At 48.4% G+C, this 15,274-nt stretch overlaps 1 protein-coding gene and 1 long non-coding RNA gene across 10 annotated transcripts in view; one reads left to right on the top strand and one right to left on the bottom strand.

The window, feature by feature from the left end:
* LOC119131444 overlaps nucleotides 1-15,274 on the top strand; it is a 546,859-nt gene that overhangs the window by 63,688 nt on the left and 467,897 nt on the right. The window lies entirely within an intron of this gene.
* mvb12ba (multivesicular body subunit 12Ba) overlaps nucleotides 1-15,274 on the bottom strand; it is a 76,933-nt gene that overhangs the window by 29,859 nt on the left and 31,800 nt on the right. For 8 of the 9 annotated variants that reach the window (XM_037265891.1, XM_037265893.1, XM_037265895.1 and 5 more), the window contains one exon: nucleotides 7,565-7,708. The exons of the other annotated variant lie outside the window; for it this stretch is intronic. In XM_037265891.1, the coding sequence (XP_037121786.1) occupies nucleotides 7,565-7,708 (144 nt within the window). The remainder of the gene's footprint in view (nucleotides 1-7,564; nucleotides 7,709-15,274) is intronic. 9 annotated transcript variants of the gene reach the window in all.

The following is a 15,274-nucleotide window of genomic DNA, read 5'->3' as shown; positions in this document are numbered from 1 at the left end:
GGTCTCCTCTTCACATAAAGGAGCTTTTAAAGCCGCCCCTCCCCCATCTTGGACTTTCTGACCATATCACTGTTATGCTTTTGCCCGCATACAGACAAATGGTGAAAGCATCTAGGCCGGTTCGCAAGCGGGTTAGAGTGTGGCCTGAGGGTGCCTCTGATGTGCTTCGAGACTGCTTTGGCTCTACTGACTGGGAAATGTTTAAGCAGGCGGCCACTTGCAATGATCGGACGGATATAGAGGAGTATACTGACTCGGTTTCCTCTTACGTCGCGAAGTGCATTGATGATGTGACCCACTCGAAATACATCGTCACTCGGGCTAACTGGAAGTCGTGGCTGACTGGGGCTGTCCTCGGGCTGTTGAGGGCCAGGGACAAAGCCTTCAGAGCGGGGGATGAGGCTGGCTTGAGGACAGCGAGGGCCGACCTGTCCCGGGGCATCAAGGAGGCGAAAAGGGCGTTCTCTTGCAGGATTACCGCCCACTTCAAGGACAGCAAGGACGCACGGAGCCTTTGGCAGGGCATTCAGACCATCACGGACTACAAGCCCGCGGCGCAGAGCTGTGAGGGCGACTTCCGTCTGCTCAACGATCTCAATCGCTTCTTTGCTCGCTTCGACGCTCAGAACAGCACTTGCCCGCTGAAGGCCCCTCCTCCTCCACAAGGGCAGCCCCTGTGCCTCTCTGCTGATAGCGTGAGGAGGGCGCTTGCCGCTATCAACACTCGTAAGGCGGCGGGCCCTGACAACATCCCGGGTCGAGCGCTGAAGGACTGCGCTGGGGAGCTGACGGGTGTCTTCACGGACATCTTCAACATTTCCCTGCAGCAAGCCGTCGTCCCTTCGTGTTTCAAGGCTGCCACCATTGTACCTGTGCCGAAGAAACCTGCCCCGTCCTGCTTCAATGACTACCGGCCCGTGGCACTGACGCCCATCATCATGAAGTGCTTTGAGCGGCTTGTCATGGAGCACATCAGATCCATTCTGCCCCCCACCATAGACCCCTTCCAGTTTGCGTACCGAGCCAAACGGTCCTCTGAGGATGCCATCTGCTCGGCCCTCCACTCGGCCCTCACCCACCTGGAGAGTAGGGACTCGTATGTGAGACTGCTGTTTGTGGACTTCAGTTCTGCCTTCAACACCATTGTGCCACAACGACTCATCTGCAAACTCGCCAAGTTGGGCCTCAGTACCTCCCTCTGCAACTGGCTACTAGACTTCCTCAGTCAGAGATCTCAGGTGGTACGTGTTGGCGACAAGATCTCCGCCAGCATCACGCTGAGCACGGGGGCTCCCCAAGGCTGCGTGCTCAGTCCGCTGCTCTTCACCCTGCTGACGCATGACTGCGCTGCGACCTACAGCACCAACCGCATGGTGAAATTTGCTGACGACACGACTCTGGTGGGTCTCATCACCAAGGGCGACGAGACTCAATACAGGTTGGAGGTTGACCTTCTGACCACGTGGTGCAAGGACAACAACCTCCTGCTGAACGTCAACAAGACCAAGGAGATTGTTGTTGACTTCCGGAAGGGTCACACCCGACACCTGCCGCTGACCATCGACGGTGCTGTGGTGGAGAGAGTGAGCAGCACCAGGTTCCTGGGGGTGCACATCATGAGGATCTCTCCTGGTCCACCAACACCGCATCACTGGCGAAGAAGGCCCAGCGCCGCCTGTACTTCCTGCGGAAACTCAGGCGAGCGTGTGCTCCTCCGGCCGTCATGACTACATTTTACCGTGGCACCATTGAGAGAGTCCTCTCCAGTTGTATTGCTGTTTGGGGTGGTAGCTGCACTAACTACACCATGAAGGCCCTCCAGCGCATAGTGAACACGGCTGGTAAGATTATTGGTGCTTCACTCCCCTCCTTGAAGGACATTTACACCTCCCATCTCACCCGCAAGACGACCACGATTGTGAGTGATGAGTCACCCCGCTCACTCTTTGTTCGATCTTCTGCCCTCTGGGAAGAGGTACAGGAGCCTGCGCTCCCGCACCACCAGACTCACCAACAGCTTCGTACTCCAGGCTGTTAGGATCCTGAACTCTCTCCCCCCTTCTGCGTAGCGTCCTGTACTTTTGCGCTATATTCTGACTGTCTGCTGTATGCACACTGTATGCACACTTGCTCCGTTTTGCTCCTCTTATTTATTTATTTATTGTCTTATTTGTTTATTTATTATTTATTCATCACTCTTATTATTCATTGTTTGTGCCTTCTTGTTTTTATTTTGTGTTGTTTGCTTGTATGTATGTCGTGTACTATGTCTTGTCACCGTGGGATAGTGGAAACGTAATTTCGATTTCTTTGTGTGTCTTGGCATGTGAAGAGGTTGACAATAAAGCAGACTTTGACTTTGACTTTTTGACTTTGATAATAATAAAACAGTTTTAAAAACATATTTACAATATGTACACTTGTACCTTGTTATTAAAATTGTCATAATAATAAAAGCTGTTCTAAAAAGATATTTACAGTATGTGTTAAGAATTCTCCTTGTTATTTATGTTATTCAGCCGTGCATTGATTTAAGGTAGGGTGCTTTATTTTGAAGGCCGTTTTCAGATGATATTTCAAATCATTAAATCTCCTGACCTGGAATTCAATGAATGGAACTCATTGTCAGTGAGGCTCCAATTATTCCACAGCCATAGTGCGCCATCATGCGGTTTAAAGTAAAAATAACGTGAAGTGATCAACTATACTAGTAAGTAATGTGTTAATGATGAAGTAAAAATTTGTGAATAATTTCACATATAAGTCGCTCCCGAGTATAAGTCGCCCCCCCAACTATGAAAAAAACGTGACAATACGATAAATAGATCATATAGCAGACAAACAGTGATATTTGAGAAGTGAAATGAAGTTCATAGGATTTTCTTAAAGTGTGCAATTATTACGTAAACAAAAGTAGGCAGGTGCATAAATTTGAAACTGAAAAACCTGCGAGAATTCCCCCGCCCCCCACGGGGGAATGCTCACGAGTCGCCGAGGCTAACGTTGTCCGGCCAGCTGGCCGGCTGCTCCCCCCATATAAAGAATAATTTTCTCAAGGGATTTACACCATCCATCCATCCATCTTCTTCCGCTTATCCGGGGTCGGGTCGCGGGGGCAGCAGCTTTAGGAGGGACTCCCAGACTTCCCTCTCCCCAGCTACTTCATCCAGCTCATCCCGGGGGATCCAAAGGCGTTCCCAGGCCAGCTGAGAGACATAGTCTCTCCAGCGCGTCCTGGGTCGTCCCCGGAGGCCTCCCTGATGAGATGCCCGAGCCACCTCATCTGGCTCCTCTCAACGTGGAGGAGTAGCGACTCTACTCCGAGTCTCTCCCGGATGACCGAGCTTCTCACCCTATCTCTAAGGGAGAGCCCGGACATCCTGCGGAGGAAACTCATTTCGGCCGCTTGTATCTTGTTCTTTCGGTCACGACCCATAGATTTACACAATTCACGAAAATACTTTTGATGGAAAAAAACACAGAAATCCGCAGAGCCGCGGAAAATTCTCATCCCTGACAATGGAAAAATGTTTTGTGGTCTGTTGAGTCCACTTTTCAAATTGTTTTTGGAAACACTGGACATCGTGTCCTCCTGACCAAAGAGGAAGCGGACCATCCGGACTGTTATCAACGCAAAGTTCAAAAGCCAGAATCTGTGATGGTATGGGGGTGCATTAGTTCCCATGGCGTGACTTGCCATGGGAACTAATGCACCCCCATACCATCACAGATGCTGGCTTTTGAACTTTGCGTTGATAACAGTCCGGATGGCATGGGTGACTGGACTTCAGTGAAGGCTGAAAAGTACATACAGATTTTGGAGCAACATATGCTGCCATCCAAGCGACGTCTTTTTCATGGACGCCGCTGCTTATTTCAGCAAGATAATGCCAAGCCACATTCTGCACGTGTTACAACAGCGTGGCTTCGAAGCAAAAGAGTCCAGGTTCTCCCCTGGCCCGTTTGCAGTCCAGACTTGTCTCCCATTGAAAATGTGTGGCGCATTATGAAGCGAAAAATACGACAGGGAAGACCCCGGACTGTTGAACAACTGAAGCGGTTCATCAAGCAAGAATGGGAAAGAATTCCACATGAGAAGTTAAGAGTATTAGTCTCCTCTCTTCCAAAACGTTAATTGAGTGTTATTAAAAGGAAAGGTGATGTAACGAAGTGGTAAAGAATGCCCTTTCCCAACTTCTACTGCACGTGTTGCAGCCAGGAAATTCTAAGTTAATTATTATTTGAAAAATAAAATAAAGTTTATGAGTTTGAGCATTAAATATGTTGTCTTTGTAGTGTATTCAATTGAATATTGTCACGACTCGTCACCATGGGTACCATGGTTTCTTTTCGCGTCGCCCCTCCCCTCCTGTGTTACCTCAATCAATGTAATCACAGTCACCTGCCTCTTGTTACCTGTCTGTCTTTGTCAGTTCTGTTTCAGTTGGCCAGTCTGTCGGTCGGTATGTTATGTTTGTCGGTTCTGTTGGTCTTGTTCCCCTCATCCTCCCAACTACATTTTCCCTCAATAAACCCTGGTCCAAGCTGCATTTGGTCACCCTGCTCCATTCCGATCTGTGACAGAACGATCCGACCATCACAGCGACCAGCGCCTGGACCAATCTCCTCCACCAGCTCCCGCCACGACGCCCGATCCAGTCCGTCGTCGGAGCTTGTTCCAGCGCCACGGGCTCCGCAGACGCCGTCAGACTTTGCTCCAGCAACAGCGGACCCGCGGCCGCCATCGGAGTTCCTCCCGGCGCCATCGACGCCATCGGCTCCGCGGCCGCCATCAGACTTCGCTCCAGCGACGCCGGACCCGCGGCCGCCATCAGACTCGCGGCCGCCATCGGGCCTCACCCCAGCATTGCCGGACCCGCGGCCATCGCCGGACTTCGAGCCAGCTGCGCCGGACCCGCGGTTATCACTGACAACGCTCCCACTGCTGCGGCGCGTGGAGGCTCTTGCTGCTGCGCACAGCTCCGCCTTCCGAATGCCGCTGATCGCGGTCTGGACTCTCCGAATGCCGCTGATTGCGGCTCTGGCTCCCCGAATGCCGCCGATTGCGGCTCTGACTTCCAAATGCCGGCGATTGCGGCTCTGACTTCCCGTATGCCGCCGATTGTGGTTCAGACTCTCTGTTTGCCGCAGAGCTCGGCTCTGCTTCTCGAGTTTCCACCGATTGCGGTTCTGTCCCCGAATTTCCGCCGAGCGCGGTTCCGTTCAGAGTTTCCGCCGAGCTCGGTTCCATTCCCCGAGTTTCCGCCGAGCACGGTTCCGTTCCCCGAGCTTCTGCCGAGTGCGGTTCTGTTCCCCGAGTGTCCGCCGAGTGCGGTTCTGTTCCCTGAGTTTCCGCCGAGCGCGGTTCTGTTCACCCATGTGCCGCGGAGAGCGGTTCGGACTTTGCCACAGATCAGTGGGGTCATTTGTAATGGTGCGCTTCCCCTCCACTCACCACGTGGGGGTTTGTTTTTTTGGGACGTCGGGAGCCTTCCCTTGTTGGGGGGGTACTGTCACGACTCGTCCCCGGTTGCTTTATTACATCTATATGTTACCATGGTTTCTGTTCGTGTCGCCACTCCCCTCCTGTGTTACCTCAATCAATGTAATCACAGTCACCTGCCTCTGGTTACCTGTCTTGTATTTAAGTCCTGTCTGCCCCTCACTCCCCTGTCGGATCGTTGCGGTCTTGTTTCTTGTTTCCTGTCTTTGTCAGTTCTGTTTCAGTTGGCCAGTCTGTCGGTCGGTCCGTTAAGTTATGTTAGTTTGCCGGTTCTGTTGGTCTTGTTCCCCTCATCCTCCCTTCCAACTACCTTTTCCCTCAATAAACCCTGGTGCAAGCTTCATTTGGTCGCCCTGCTCCATTCCGATCCGTGACAGAACATAGGTTGAAAAGGATTTTCAAATCATTGTACAGTGGAGCCTCGGTTTTCGACCACAATCTGTTCCAGAATGCTGTTCGAGAAGTGAATCGTTCGAATTCTGAATCATGTTTTCCCATTACAAATAATGGAATACAAATTAATCCGTTCCAAGCAAAGAAAAAAAACGCCTTTTTTAAGCATTTTTTCATTTGCGCATTTTTGTCCGATCGCGCAACTGCAGCGCACCGCCGAACGTGCAACCGTAGCGCGCCGCCAACCGCGCAACTGCACCGCGCTGGTTGCATTATTGTGACAGAGCGGTTGCTAAAATTTAGAAAATATTTTTAAAGTCCTAATGGACTTTCCAAAATTTAAGTGGACCTCAGTGCACAGCAGGGCTGTGGACTCGGACTCGGTTGGACTCGGTCATTTTTGCCGGACTCGGACTCGGTGCTGATTTTGACCGAGTCCACCGAGTCCGACAATAAAAAAAATACGTTCAATTTTATTTTCATCATGCTGCTGAGAATGCGCGTAGGAATACTGTCCACAGCCCTGCTTACGATCAATGCGGCCGAGGTTGATGGCTCCACATCGACGGAGGAGGATGAGTTTGAAAAAGAACTTGACAGCATTGAGCGCCGCCGGCGTTTGTCGGCCGCCACCTCGCCAACCGACATAGATGAAGAAATTGGGGCAATGTTGGCACTTGGTCGAATGAAAGAGAGCCCATTTGTTACAGCTGATCGTTATCCGTCCGGCCTCAAGGCAGCGACTCGGACACTAACAGCAATGCCAATCAGCCAAGTCAGCGTAGAGCGCCTGTTTTCCGGGCTCAAGTTTATCATGTCTGATCAGCGCGGCGCGATGAAGGCTGACTTGGTTGAGGCGATTTTGTTCCTAAGAACAAACTCAAGTCGTTGAATTGAAACTTGAAAGTATCTGTTTATTGTATTCGTTTATATGTTTAATAAAGACAAAGCCATCACAAAACTGTTGTAATTATTTAGATTTTGATCTAAATTAGCCTTGAATAAAGACTAAGCAGTCACATGAATTGACAGAAAAAATGGACAGCCGGACTCGGACTCGGTGGTCAAGAGGCCGGACTCGGACTCGGTGCAAAAATCAGACCGAGTCCACAGCCCTGGTGCACAGGGACCTTAACTTGGTCCGATCGCGCAACCGCAGCGCGCCGGGCGCTCACTGTCGCATTGCTTTAGGAGCGTCTTTGTATTTTAGGATGGCTTGATTGCTCCCACTTGCTTCCTTTGGAGCCATGATTAGAGTTGATGCTATCCTCAGGGTAACGAGAATGTAATAAAGAACGGAGTCAGTTGGCATGCAGGTGCTCTCGGCTCATCTCGCGAGGTTCGACAACCGAATTTCGACTGACATCCGAAGCAAAATTTTTGTTTGAATACCGATTTGTTCGAGAACCGGGAAATTCGAAAACCGAGACTCCACTGTATTTTGTTTTTATTTATATTTTACACAATTTCCCAACTTCAACCGAATCCGGTTTGTATTTTTATAAACTTAGACTAAGATTAACCCTAACCATAACCTTTGGGCTCCTGAAAATAGCTGGCTAAAAATATGTAGACTGTTTTCACAGTACATGTAGTAGATCATAACCTAAAATGATTATAACAAGTACAAATCAACATTAAGTAGCAAATAGATATGAGTGGGCATACTTAGTCACGGATGCTGGTGGGACAGAAGCTGAAGTGGAGATAGAATTCACATTCTGGATGTCAGTCACACCTGATGTGTGAGAGGATTCCTGAGTTCGTGGCACAGTTCCCATACGATACCAGATACCCATGTTGTTTAGCTCTCTGTAAAATAAAAAAGTAATGGTTACGCATTGATGAACAAAGAAAAATTAAACCAAAAAGCATGGGCTGTTAGGAATTTTTTTTTCACAACAGCTTTTGAAAAATGTTTTGTGTGAAAATATGATACTTCACACCTTTACAAAACCAGAGAGCCTGCTCGCCTGACCAGTTAGTCCAGTCTGGAAGCATCCTTCTTGGATGTGTTAGAAGAGGACACTAGTAACCGCAGACTGGTAGAATACCTTCAACAGCTTCAACAACCGGAGCCTCCTCAGGTGGGGTGTGCTGACCAGTCTAGTTTACCATCCAGCCACACTACAAGATACGAATCCACCGCCTTGGCACCCTCCAGTAGTACTGGCCTAGGCTTTGTTCTGGACTTTTCAAAGTCTATGACCAGCTCCTTTGTCTTGGAGATGTTGAGTTCCAAATCGGTGGTGTGGCATCAGGCGGAAAAAGCCCCCACCAGACTCCTGAACTCCTCCTCATTGTCATCCTTAATACACCCCACAATGGCTGTGTCATCCGCATACTTCTGTATGTGACACAGCTCAGCGTTGTAACTGAAGTCCACGGTGTACAGGGTGAAGAATACAGCGGCCAGAACCGTGCCCCTGGGGCAGAGCTGCTGACCACAGTGTCAGAGATGCTGTCTCTCAGCCTGACGTACTGCGGCCTGCCTGTGAGATAGTCAGAGACCCATTCCACCAAGCAAAGGGTCCACTCCCATCCGATTCAGTTTTTCTTACCGAGCAGGCCGGGGGGTGGGGCTAAAAGGCACTCGAGAAGTCCAGGAAGAGGATCCTTGCCGTGGCCCTTGTCCATGTGGGAGTGGACTCGGTGCAGCAAGTAGAGGGCAGCACCATAACCGCCACACCTGGCTGGTACACAAACTGCAGGAGATCCTGGGCATGTTGCACTTGAGGTCTGAGAAGATTGAGGAAGATTCTCTCCAACGTCTTCATCAGGTGCGAAGTAAGCACCTTCGGACGGAAGTCACTGGGCCATTTTTTTAGAGACCGGTGTGATGAAAGACCTCTTCCACAAGGTAGACATTCTCCCTAGTCACAGGCTGAGGTTGAAGACCCGTTGCAATGGCTCCCCCAGTTTTGCAGCGCAGGTTTTAGGCTGTCTTGGACACACCTCATCCGGGCCTGCTGCCTTCCTGGAATGAAGTTTCCTCAGCTGTCCTCTGACCTGGTCAGCAGTGATGTGTGACAGGGGATATGCCAAGATGGGGGGACAGGGGGAGGCTGTGTTGTCTGGAGGAGATGAGTTGTTGGGGGGAAGGGGAGATGGTCGCGGCAGAGGCGGGAGAGTCAAGGGCAGGTCAAACCTGTTAAAAAAGATGTTAAGTTAATTTGCCCGCTCCATGGACACGTCAACGTCCCTGGACTTAATGTTGTAGCCCGTCATGGTCCTCACATCGTCCCAGACGGCTCTCATGTCATTGTCCATCAGCTTCTGTTCCACCTTTCTCCTGTAGGTGTCTTTGGCCACCCTCCCACAGTTTTTTACCTCCCACTGCAATGCCTTCATGGCCTCCATATCCCTGTTCCTGAAGGCATCCTTCTTCCTGTTCAGGACAGCCTTTCCTTCCCGCGTCACCCAGTGCTTATTATTCGGATATAAGAAGACTGTCTCAACAGAAGAGACCACGTCAGTGCAGAAGTTCAAATAGTCCGTCAGAAAGTGTCAGCGACTCAATGTCTTCACCTTGCGGATCAAGCAGCACATTCCAGTCAGTGGAGTCAAAGCAGTCAGTCAGTGCACTTTCTATCGCAAGGGACCACCTCCTGATGGTGTGGGTTGTAACCAGTTGCTTTCGGACTCGTGGGGCATACTTAGGCTGCAGGTGAACCAGGTTGTGGTGCGACTTCCTCAGTGGGGGTAAGGGTTACATTAACTTACAGGAGTCTTGTTGTTTCTCGTAGGACAGTCAAGAGCCTGATGAAAAACGGGCAAAGTAGCGTCCAAGGGAGAATGGCGTGTCTGAAGCCTGGCTGCGACATCGTGAATATGCATAGGCACATGCAGCAGCTGTGTCTGCGCTTAGGGGGATGTAAACACAGATGGCGATCACGTGACTCAGCTCCTTCGGCTGATAATATGGCCGCAAGCTAACAGCTCGAGGTCCCGGCAGCACATCACAGTCCTTACTGAGACGCGTCCAGAGTTACACCAACGCTGGTTCACAAATATGATCAGACCCCCCACCTTTCTGCTTCTCACTAGCTTTAGCTCTCACCGTAGTGAATCCCCACAGGTCCATGTTAGCATACGTATGTATACAAATATGTGTGCCGGACAAAAGTATTGGCATCCTTAGCCTAATACTTGGTAGCTCAACCTTTAGACAAAATAACTGCGAATAACCGCTTCCAGTAACCACCACTGAGTTTCTTACAATGCTCTGCTGGAATTTTAGACCATTCTTCTTTGGCAAATTGCTCCAGGGTCTTGAGATTTGAAGGGTCCCAAACTGCCATTTTGAGATCTCTCCACAGGTGTTCTATGGGATTCAGGTCTGGACTCATTGCTGGCTATTTTAGAAGTCTCCAGTGCGTTCTCTCAAAAATTTTCTCGTGCTTTATGAAGTGTGTTTTGGGTCATTGTCTTGCTGAAAGACCCATTACCTCTTAGGGAGACCCAGTTTCTCACACTGGGCCCTACATTCCATTGCAAAATTTGTTGGTAGTCCTCAGACTTCATAATGCCATGCACACAGTCAAGCAGTCCAGTGCCAGAGGAAGCGAAGCAACCCCAACACATCAGGGAACATCCGCCATGCTTATCTGTAGGGACCGTGTTCTTTTCTTTGAAGGCTTAATTTTTTTTCTGTAGACTCCGTGTTGATGCCTTTTCCCAAAAAGCTTCATTTTTGTCACATCCGACCAGAGAACATTCTTCCAAAACGTTGTTGCCTCTCTCAGGTAAGTTTTGGCAAACTTCACCCTGGGTTATTTATTTCTCTGGGTCAGAAGTGGGGTTTTCCTGGGTATCCTACCATTGAGTCTGTTTTCATTCAAATGCCAACGGATTGTACGGGTTGACACGGCTGTACCCTTGGACTGCAGGACAGCTTGAAGTTCTTTGGATGTTAGTCGAGGTTCTTTATCCACCATCCGCACAATCTATCGATTGAAATCTCTCAATTTTCAGAATCAGAATCAGAATCAGAATCAGCTTTATTGTCAATTCCTTCATGCTAGGACACACAAAGAAACCGAAATACCGTTCCCCCTATCCCACGGTGACGAGACACAGCACACGATTAACACACAAGTAAAACAACGGGGAGAGAGTTCAGGACCCCAACAGCCCGGAGATCACAAACTTCGCCAGTGGCGAGCAGTGCTGGCACCCCACAACAAAGTCCCGGCACCATTCTTCACGGATGTAGACGCACAGTCCACCTCCACGCGATGTTCCCCCTCGTACAATGGCCCGGTCCGCCCGATAGCGCGCCATCCGCTCCAGACGCACAGCAGCTACGCACTGTCCGGTCCGCAGAACTCAGCAGGCATGTTGATGTCCAGCGATCGAACGTCCGCCAGAAGAATGGAAGGCACGGCCGGGCGAGCTGGGGTGGCCGCCAGCCAGGCCCGGACGCCCAACCGGGGGAAGAATAGCAGGCGAGTCCGGCGACGCTCCAGGACGGCGCAGACCGAGCGCCTTTAATGTTTTTATTTTCCGTCCACATCTAAGGAGGTTATCCACAGTGCCATGGGCTTCAAACGTCTTGATAACACTGCTTATGGTAGACGCAGGAACATCCAGGTCTTTGGAAATGGACTTGTAGCCTTGAGATTGCCCATGCTTACTCACAATTTTGCTTTCAAGTCTTCAGACAGTTCTTTGGTCTTATTTCTTTTCTCCATGCCTAACGTGGTACAAACAAGGAAATAGCACAGAGGTTGAGTCAACTCTAATACATTTTAACTGGCTGCAAGTGTGAGTTAGTGATTGCTGCCACCTCTTTTGTGCCATAGGTAAGTAATAGGTACTGTTAAGTACACAAATTAGAGAAGCATCACATTCAACACCATCGCTCCCGATATCCTCCACCAGTAGCTCATCCAGCTCGCGGTGCCTGCCTCCACCTGTCAGTGGACCACCAGCTTCCTGACCAACAGGAGACAGCATGTGAGGCTGGGGACCATCACATCCGACACCTGGACCACCAGCACTGGCGCCCCACAGGGGTGTGTACTCTCCCCATTGCTCTTCTCTCTCTACACCAACGATTGCTCCTCAGGCGACTCTTCTGTGAAGCTCCTGAAGTATGCGGACGATACCACTCTCATCGGGACAGTGACGAGACAGTGTACAGGAAGGAGGTGGAGCGGCTGGTCCACTGGTGCAGCCAAAACCACCTGGAGCTGAACCCGTTCAAGACTGTGGAGATGACAGTGGACTTCAGGAGAGACCCCTCGCCACTTCCACCCCTCACCATCCTCAGTAATGCTATTCCCACCACAGACACCTTCAAATTCCTGGGATCCACAATCTCCCGGGACCTGAAATGGACTGGCCACATAGACTGTCCGGAAGAAGGCCCAGCAGAGGTTGTACTTTCTGAGACAGCTCAGGAAGTTCAACCTGCTATAGGAGCTGCTGAAGACCTTCTACACTGCCATCATCCAGTCTATCCTCTGCACCGCCATCTCTGTCTGGTTCGGATCGGCCACCAAACAAGACAAGCACAGACTGCAACGGACAATCAGGTCTGCTGAAAAGATAATCGGGTCCAACTTCCCATCTATCCAAGACTTGTACCTGTCCAGGACCAGTAAACATGCAAGTAACATCTCACCCAGGACACAGTCTGTTTAAACTCCTCCCCTCCAGATGGCGTTACAGAGCGCTGTACACCAAAACCAGCAGACGAAGACACAGCTTCTTCCCCCAGACTGTCGCTCTGATAAACTCACACCACTCATAGAGACTCAGAGACATAACATCCCGTTCTCGCCACTTCAATGTTGTTAGTCACCTGAATGTTGTCAGTCACTTAAATCTTGTACAGAGGCTGAGATCAACTGGAGTCAAATTCCCTGTTTGGCATGCACAAACTTAATAAACTACTACTCAATAAAGCTGATTCTGATGATTTTTCAAAGGGTGCCAATACTTTTGTCGACCACCTTTTTTATATTTGGTGTGGATTTATATCCAATTTGGCTTTTTTGACAATTATTTTTGTAGTTGTACATTACAGACAAACAAAATGAACATTTTAATACCAAAGCACTTGTAATGTCAATCATTTTCTAGGAGAAATGGACTACTATCTGACAGAATTGCTGGGGTGCCAGTACTGTATACACGGAACATAAGGAAAATACGGTGTATACACGTGTGTATATATATATATTATATACCGTATTTTTCGGACCAAAAGTCGCTCCGGAGCATAAGTCGCATTTTGGGGGAAGTTTATTCAACAAAATCCAACACCAAATGTTAGAGTGATGCTCACTCTAACTTATTTTGCAAGAACCACACAGGAGACAGTATGCCCTTTAAGCACTTGCAAGTGGAGAGGTCATTCGTTGCTGTGCATACAGCGATGATCGAAAAAAGTCGACTCAGGCCTCTTGCAAGAGCATATTTATTGAGAGAAACAGGGTTGGGTGAGAGTGGACAGGATGGAGGTGAAACCCCTGGCCTTTGGTCAAATCATAGCAGGGGGTGCTTTACGATGTTGTGTAAACAAAATGATTAATGGTTACATTCTAACATAATCATAGGATCAAACTAACACTGCACCTCCAAATATTCCACAGGCCCATATAACGATATATAAATTATATATCAAATAACTATTATATGAGCAATAATATCAAACCATCTGTGTCACACCAAATCATTAAATCCATCGATCGTCCTTTATGTCAATAATGCCGGCCGGGTGCACGCCGCTGACGGCAGTTGCACTTCAAAATATTCCACAGCCCCATATAACGATATATAAATTATATATCAAATAACTATTATACAAGCAATAATATTGTCAAACCGTCTGTGTCACTCCAAATCATTAAATCCATCGAACGTCCTTTATGTCAACAATGCCGGCCGGGTATCAGAGTCAGAGTCAGCTTTATTGTCAATTCCTTCATGCTAAGACACACAAAGAAACCGAAATACCGTTCCCCCTATCCCACGGTGACGAGACACAGTACACGATTAACACACAAGTAAAGGGTATGCGCTGCTGATGGCGGTTGCACTTCAAAATATTCCACAGCCGCATATAACGATATAAAAATGATATATTAAATTATTATACAAGCAATAATATTATCAAACCATCTGTGTCACTCCAAATCATTAAATACATCGATCGTCCTTTATGTCAACAACGCCAGCCGGGTGCGCGCCGCTGACGGCGGTTGCACTTCAAATTATTCTACAGACCCATATAACGATATACAAATTATATATCAAATAACTATCACATAAGCAATATTCTTATCAAACCATCTGTGTCACTCCAAATCATTAAATCCATCGATCGTCCTTTATGTCAACGATGCCGGCTGGGTGCGCGCCACTGACGGCGGTTGCACTTCAAAATATTCCACAGGCCCATATAACGATATATAAATTATATATCAAATAACTATTATACAAGCAATAATATTATCAAACCATCTGTGTCACTCCAAATCATTAAATCCATCGAACGTCCTTTATGTCAACAATGCCGGCCGGGTGTGCGCTGCTGATGGCGGTTGCACTTCAAAATATTCAACAGCCCCATATAACGATATAAAAATGATATATTAAATTATTATACAAGCAATAATATTATCAAACCATCTGTGTCACTCCAAATCATTAACTACATCGATCGTCCTTTATGTCAACAACGCCAGCCGGGTGCGCGCCGCTGACGGCGGTTGCACTTCAAATTATTCTACAGACCCATATAACGATATACAAATTATATATCAAATAACTATCACATAAGCAATATTCTTATCAAACCATCTGTGTCACTCCAAATCATTAAATCCATCGATCGTCCTTTATGTCAACGATGCCAGCTGGGTGCGCGCCGCTGACGGCGGTTGCATTTCAATACATTCCACAGGCCCATATAACGATATGTAAAGTATATATCAAATTCCTATTATATAAACAACAATATTATCAAACCATCCGTTCAGTTTTCTCTGTTTTCTATTACCGTATTTTCCGGACTATAAGGCGCACCTAAAAACCTACAATTTTCTCAAAAGCCGACAATGCACCTTATAGTCCGGTGCGCCTTATATATGGCTCAATTGATGAATTTGTTGATCCATACTGGTTGTACACAGTGCTCTGCCAAAATGTTTCAGTACGTTTTAGTACGAGTAGTAAATTACAAGGTCGCATCGCTTCCCAGCATTACGGCAACCGTGGTCAGGGGGCGTCACTGAATAGCTGTAGTACCCGTGAGGCTATTTCATTTCAAAATAGGCTGCTCCGTTAATGTTTCGAGTAAATTTACGGATTGATATGGAAGGGAAACATAGGTAAGGAGTACCAAAGTGTTAGATCGAACTTCAGTCA

Source organism: Syngnathus acus, chromosome 12 (genome assembly GCF_901709675.1).
Source record: "Syngnathus acus chromosome 12, fSynAcu1.2, whole genome shotgun sequence".
Lineage (NCBI taxonomy): Eukaryota > Metazoa > Chordata > Actinopteri > Syngnathiformes > Syngnathidae > Syngnathus > Syngnathus acus.
Note: the sequence above shows the minus strand (reverse complement) of the source record. Positions and strands in the feature narration are given on the sequence as shown.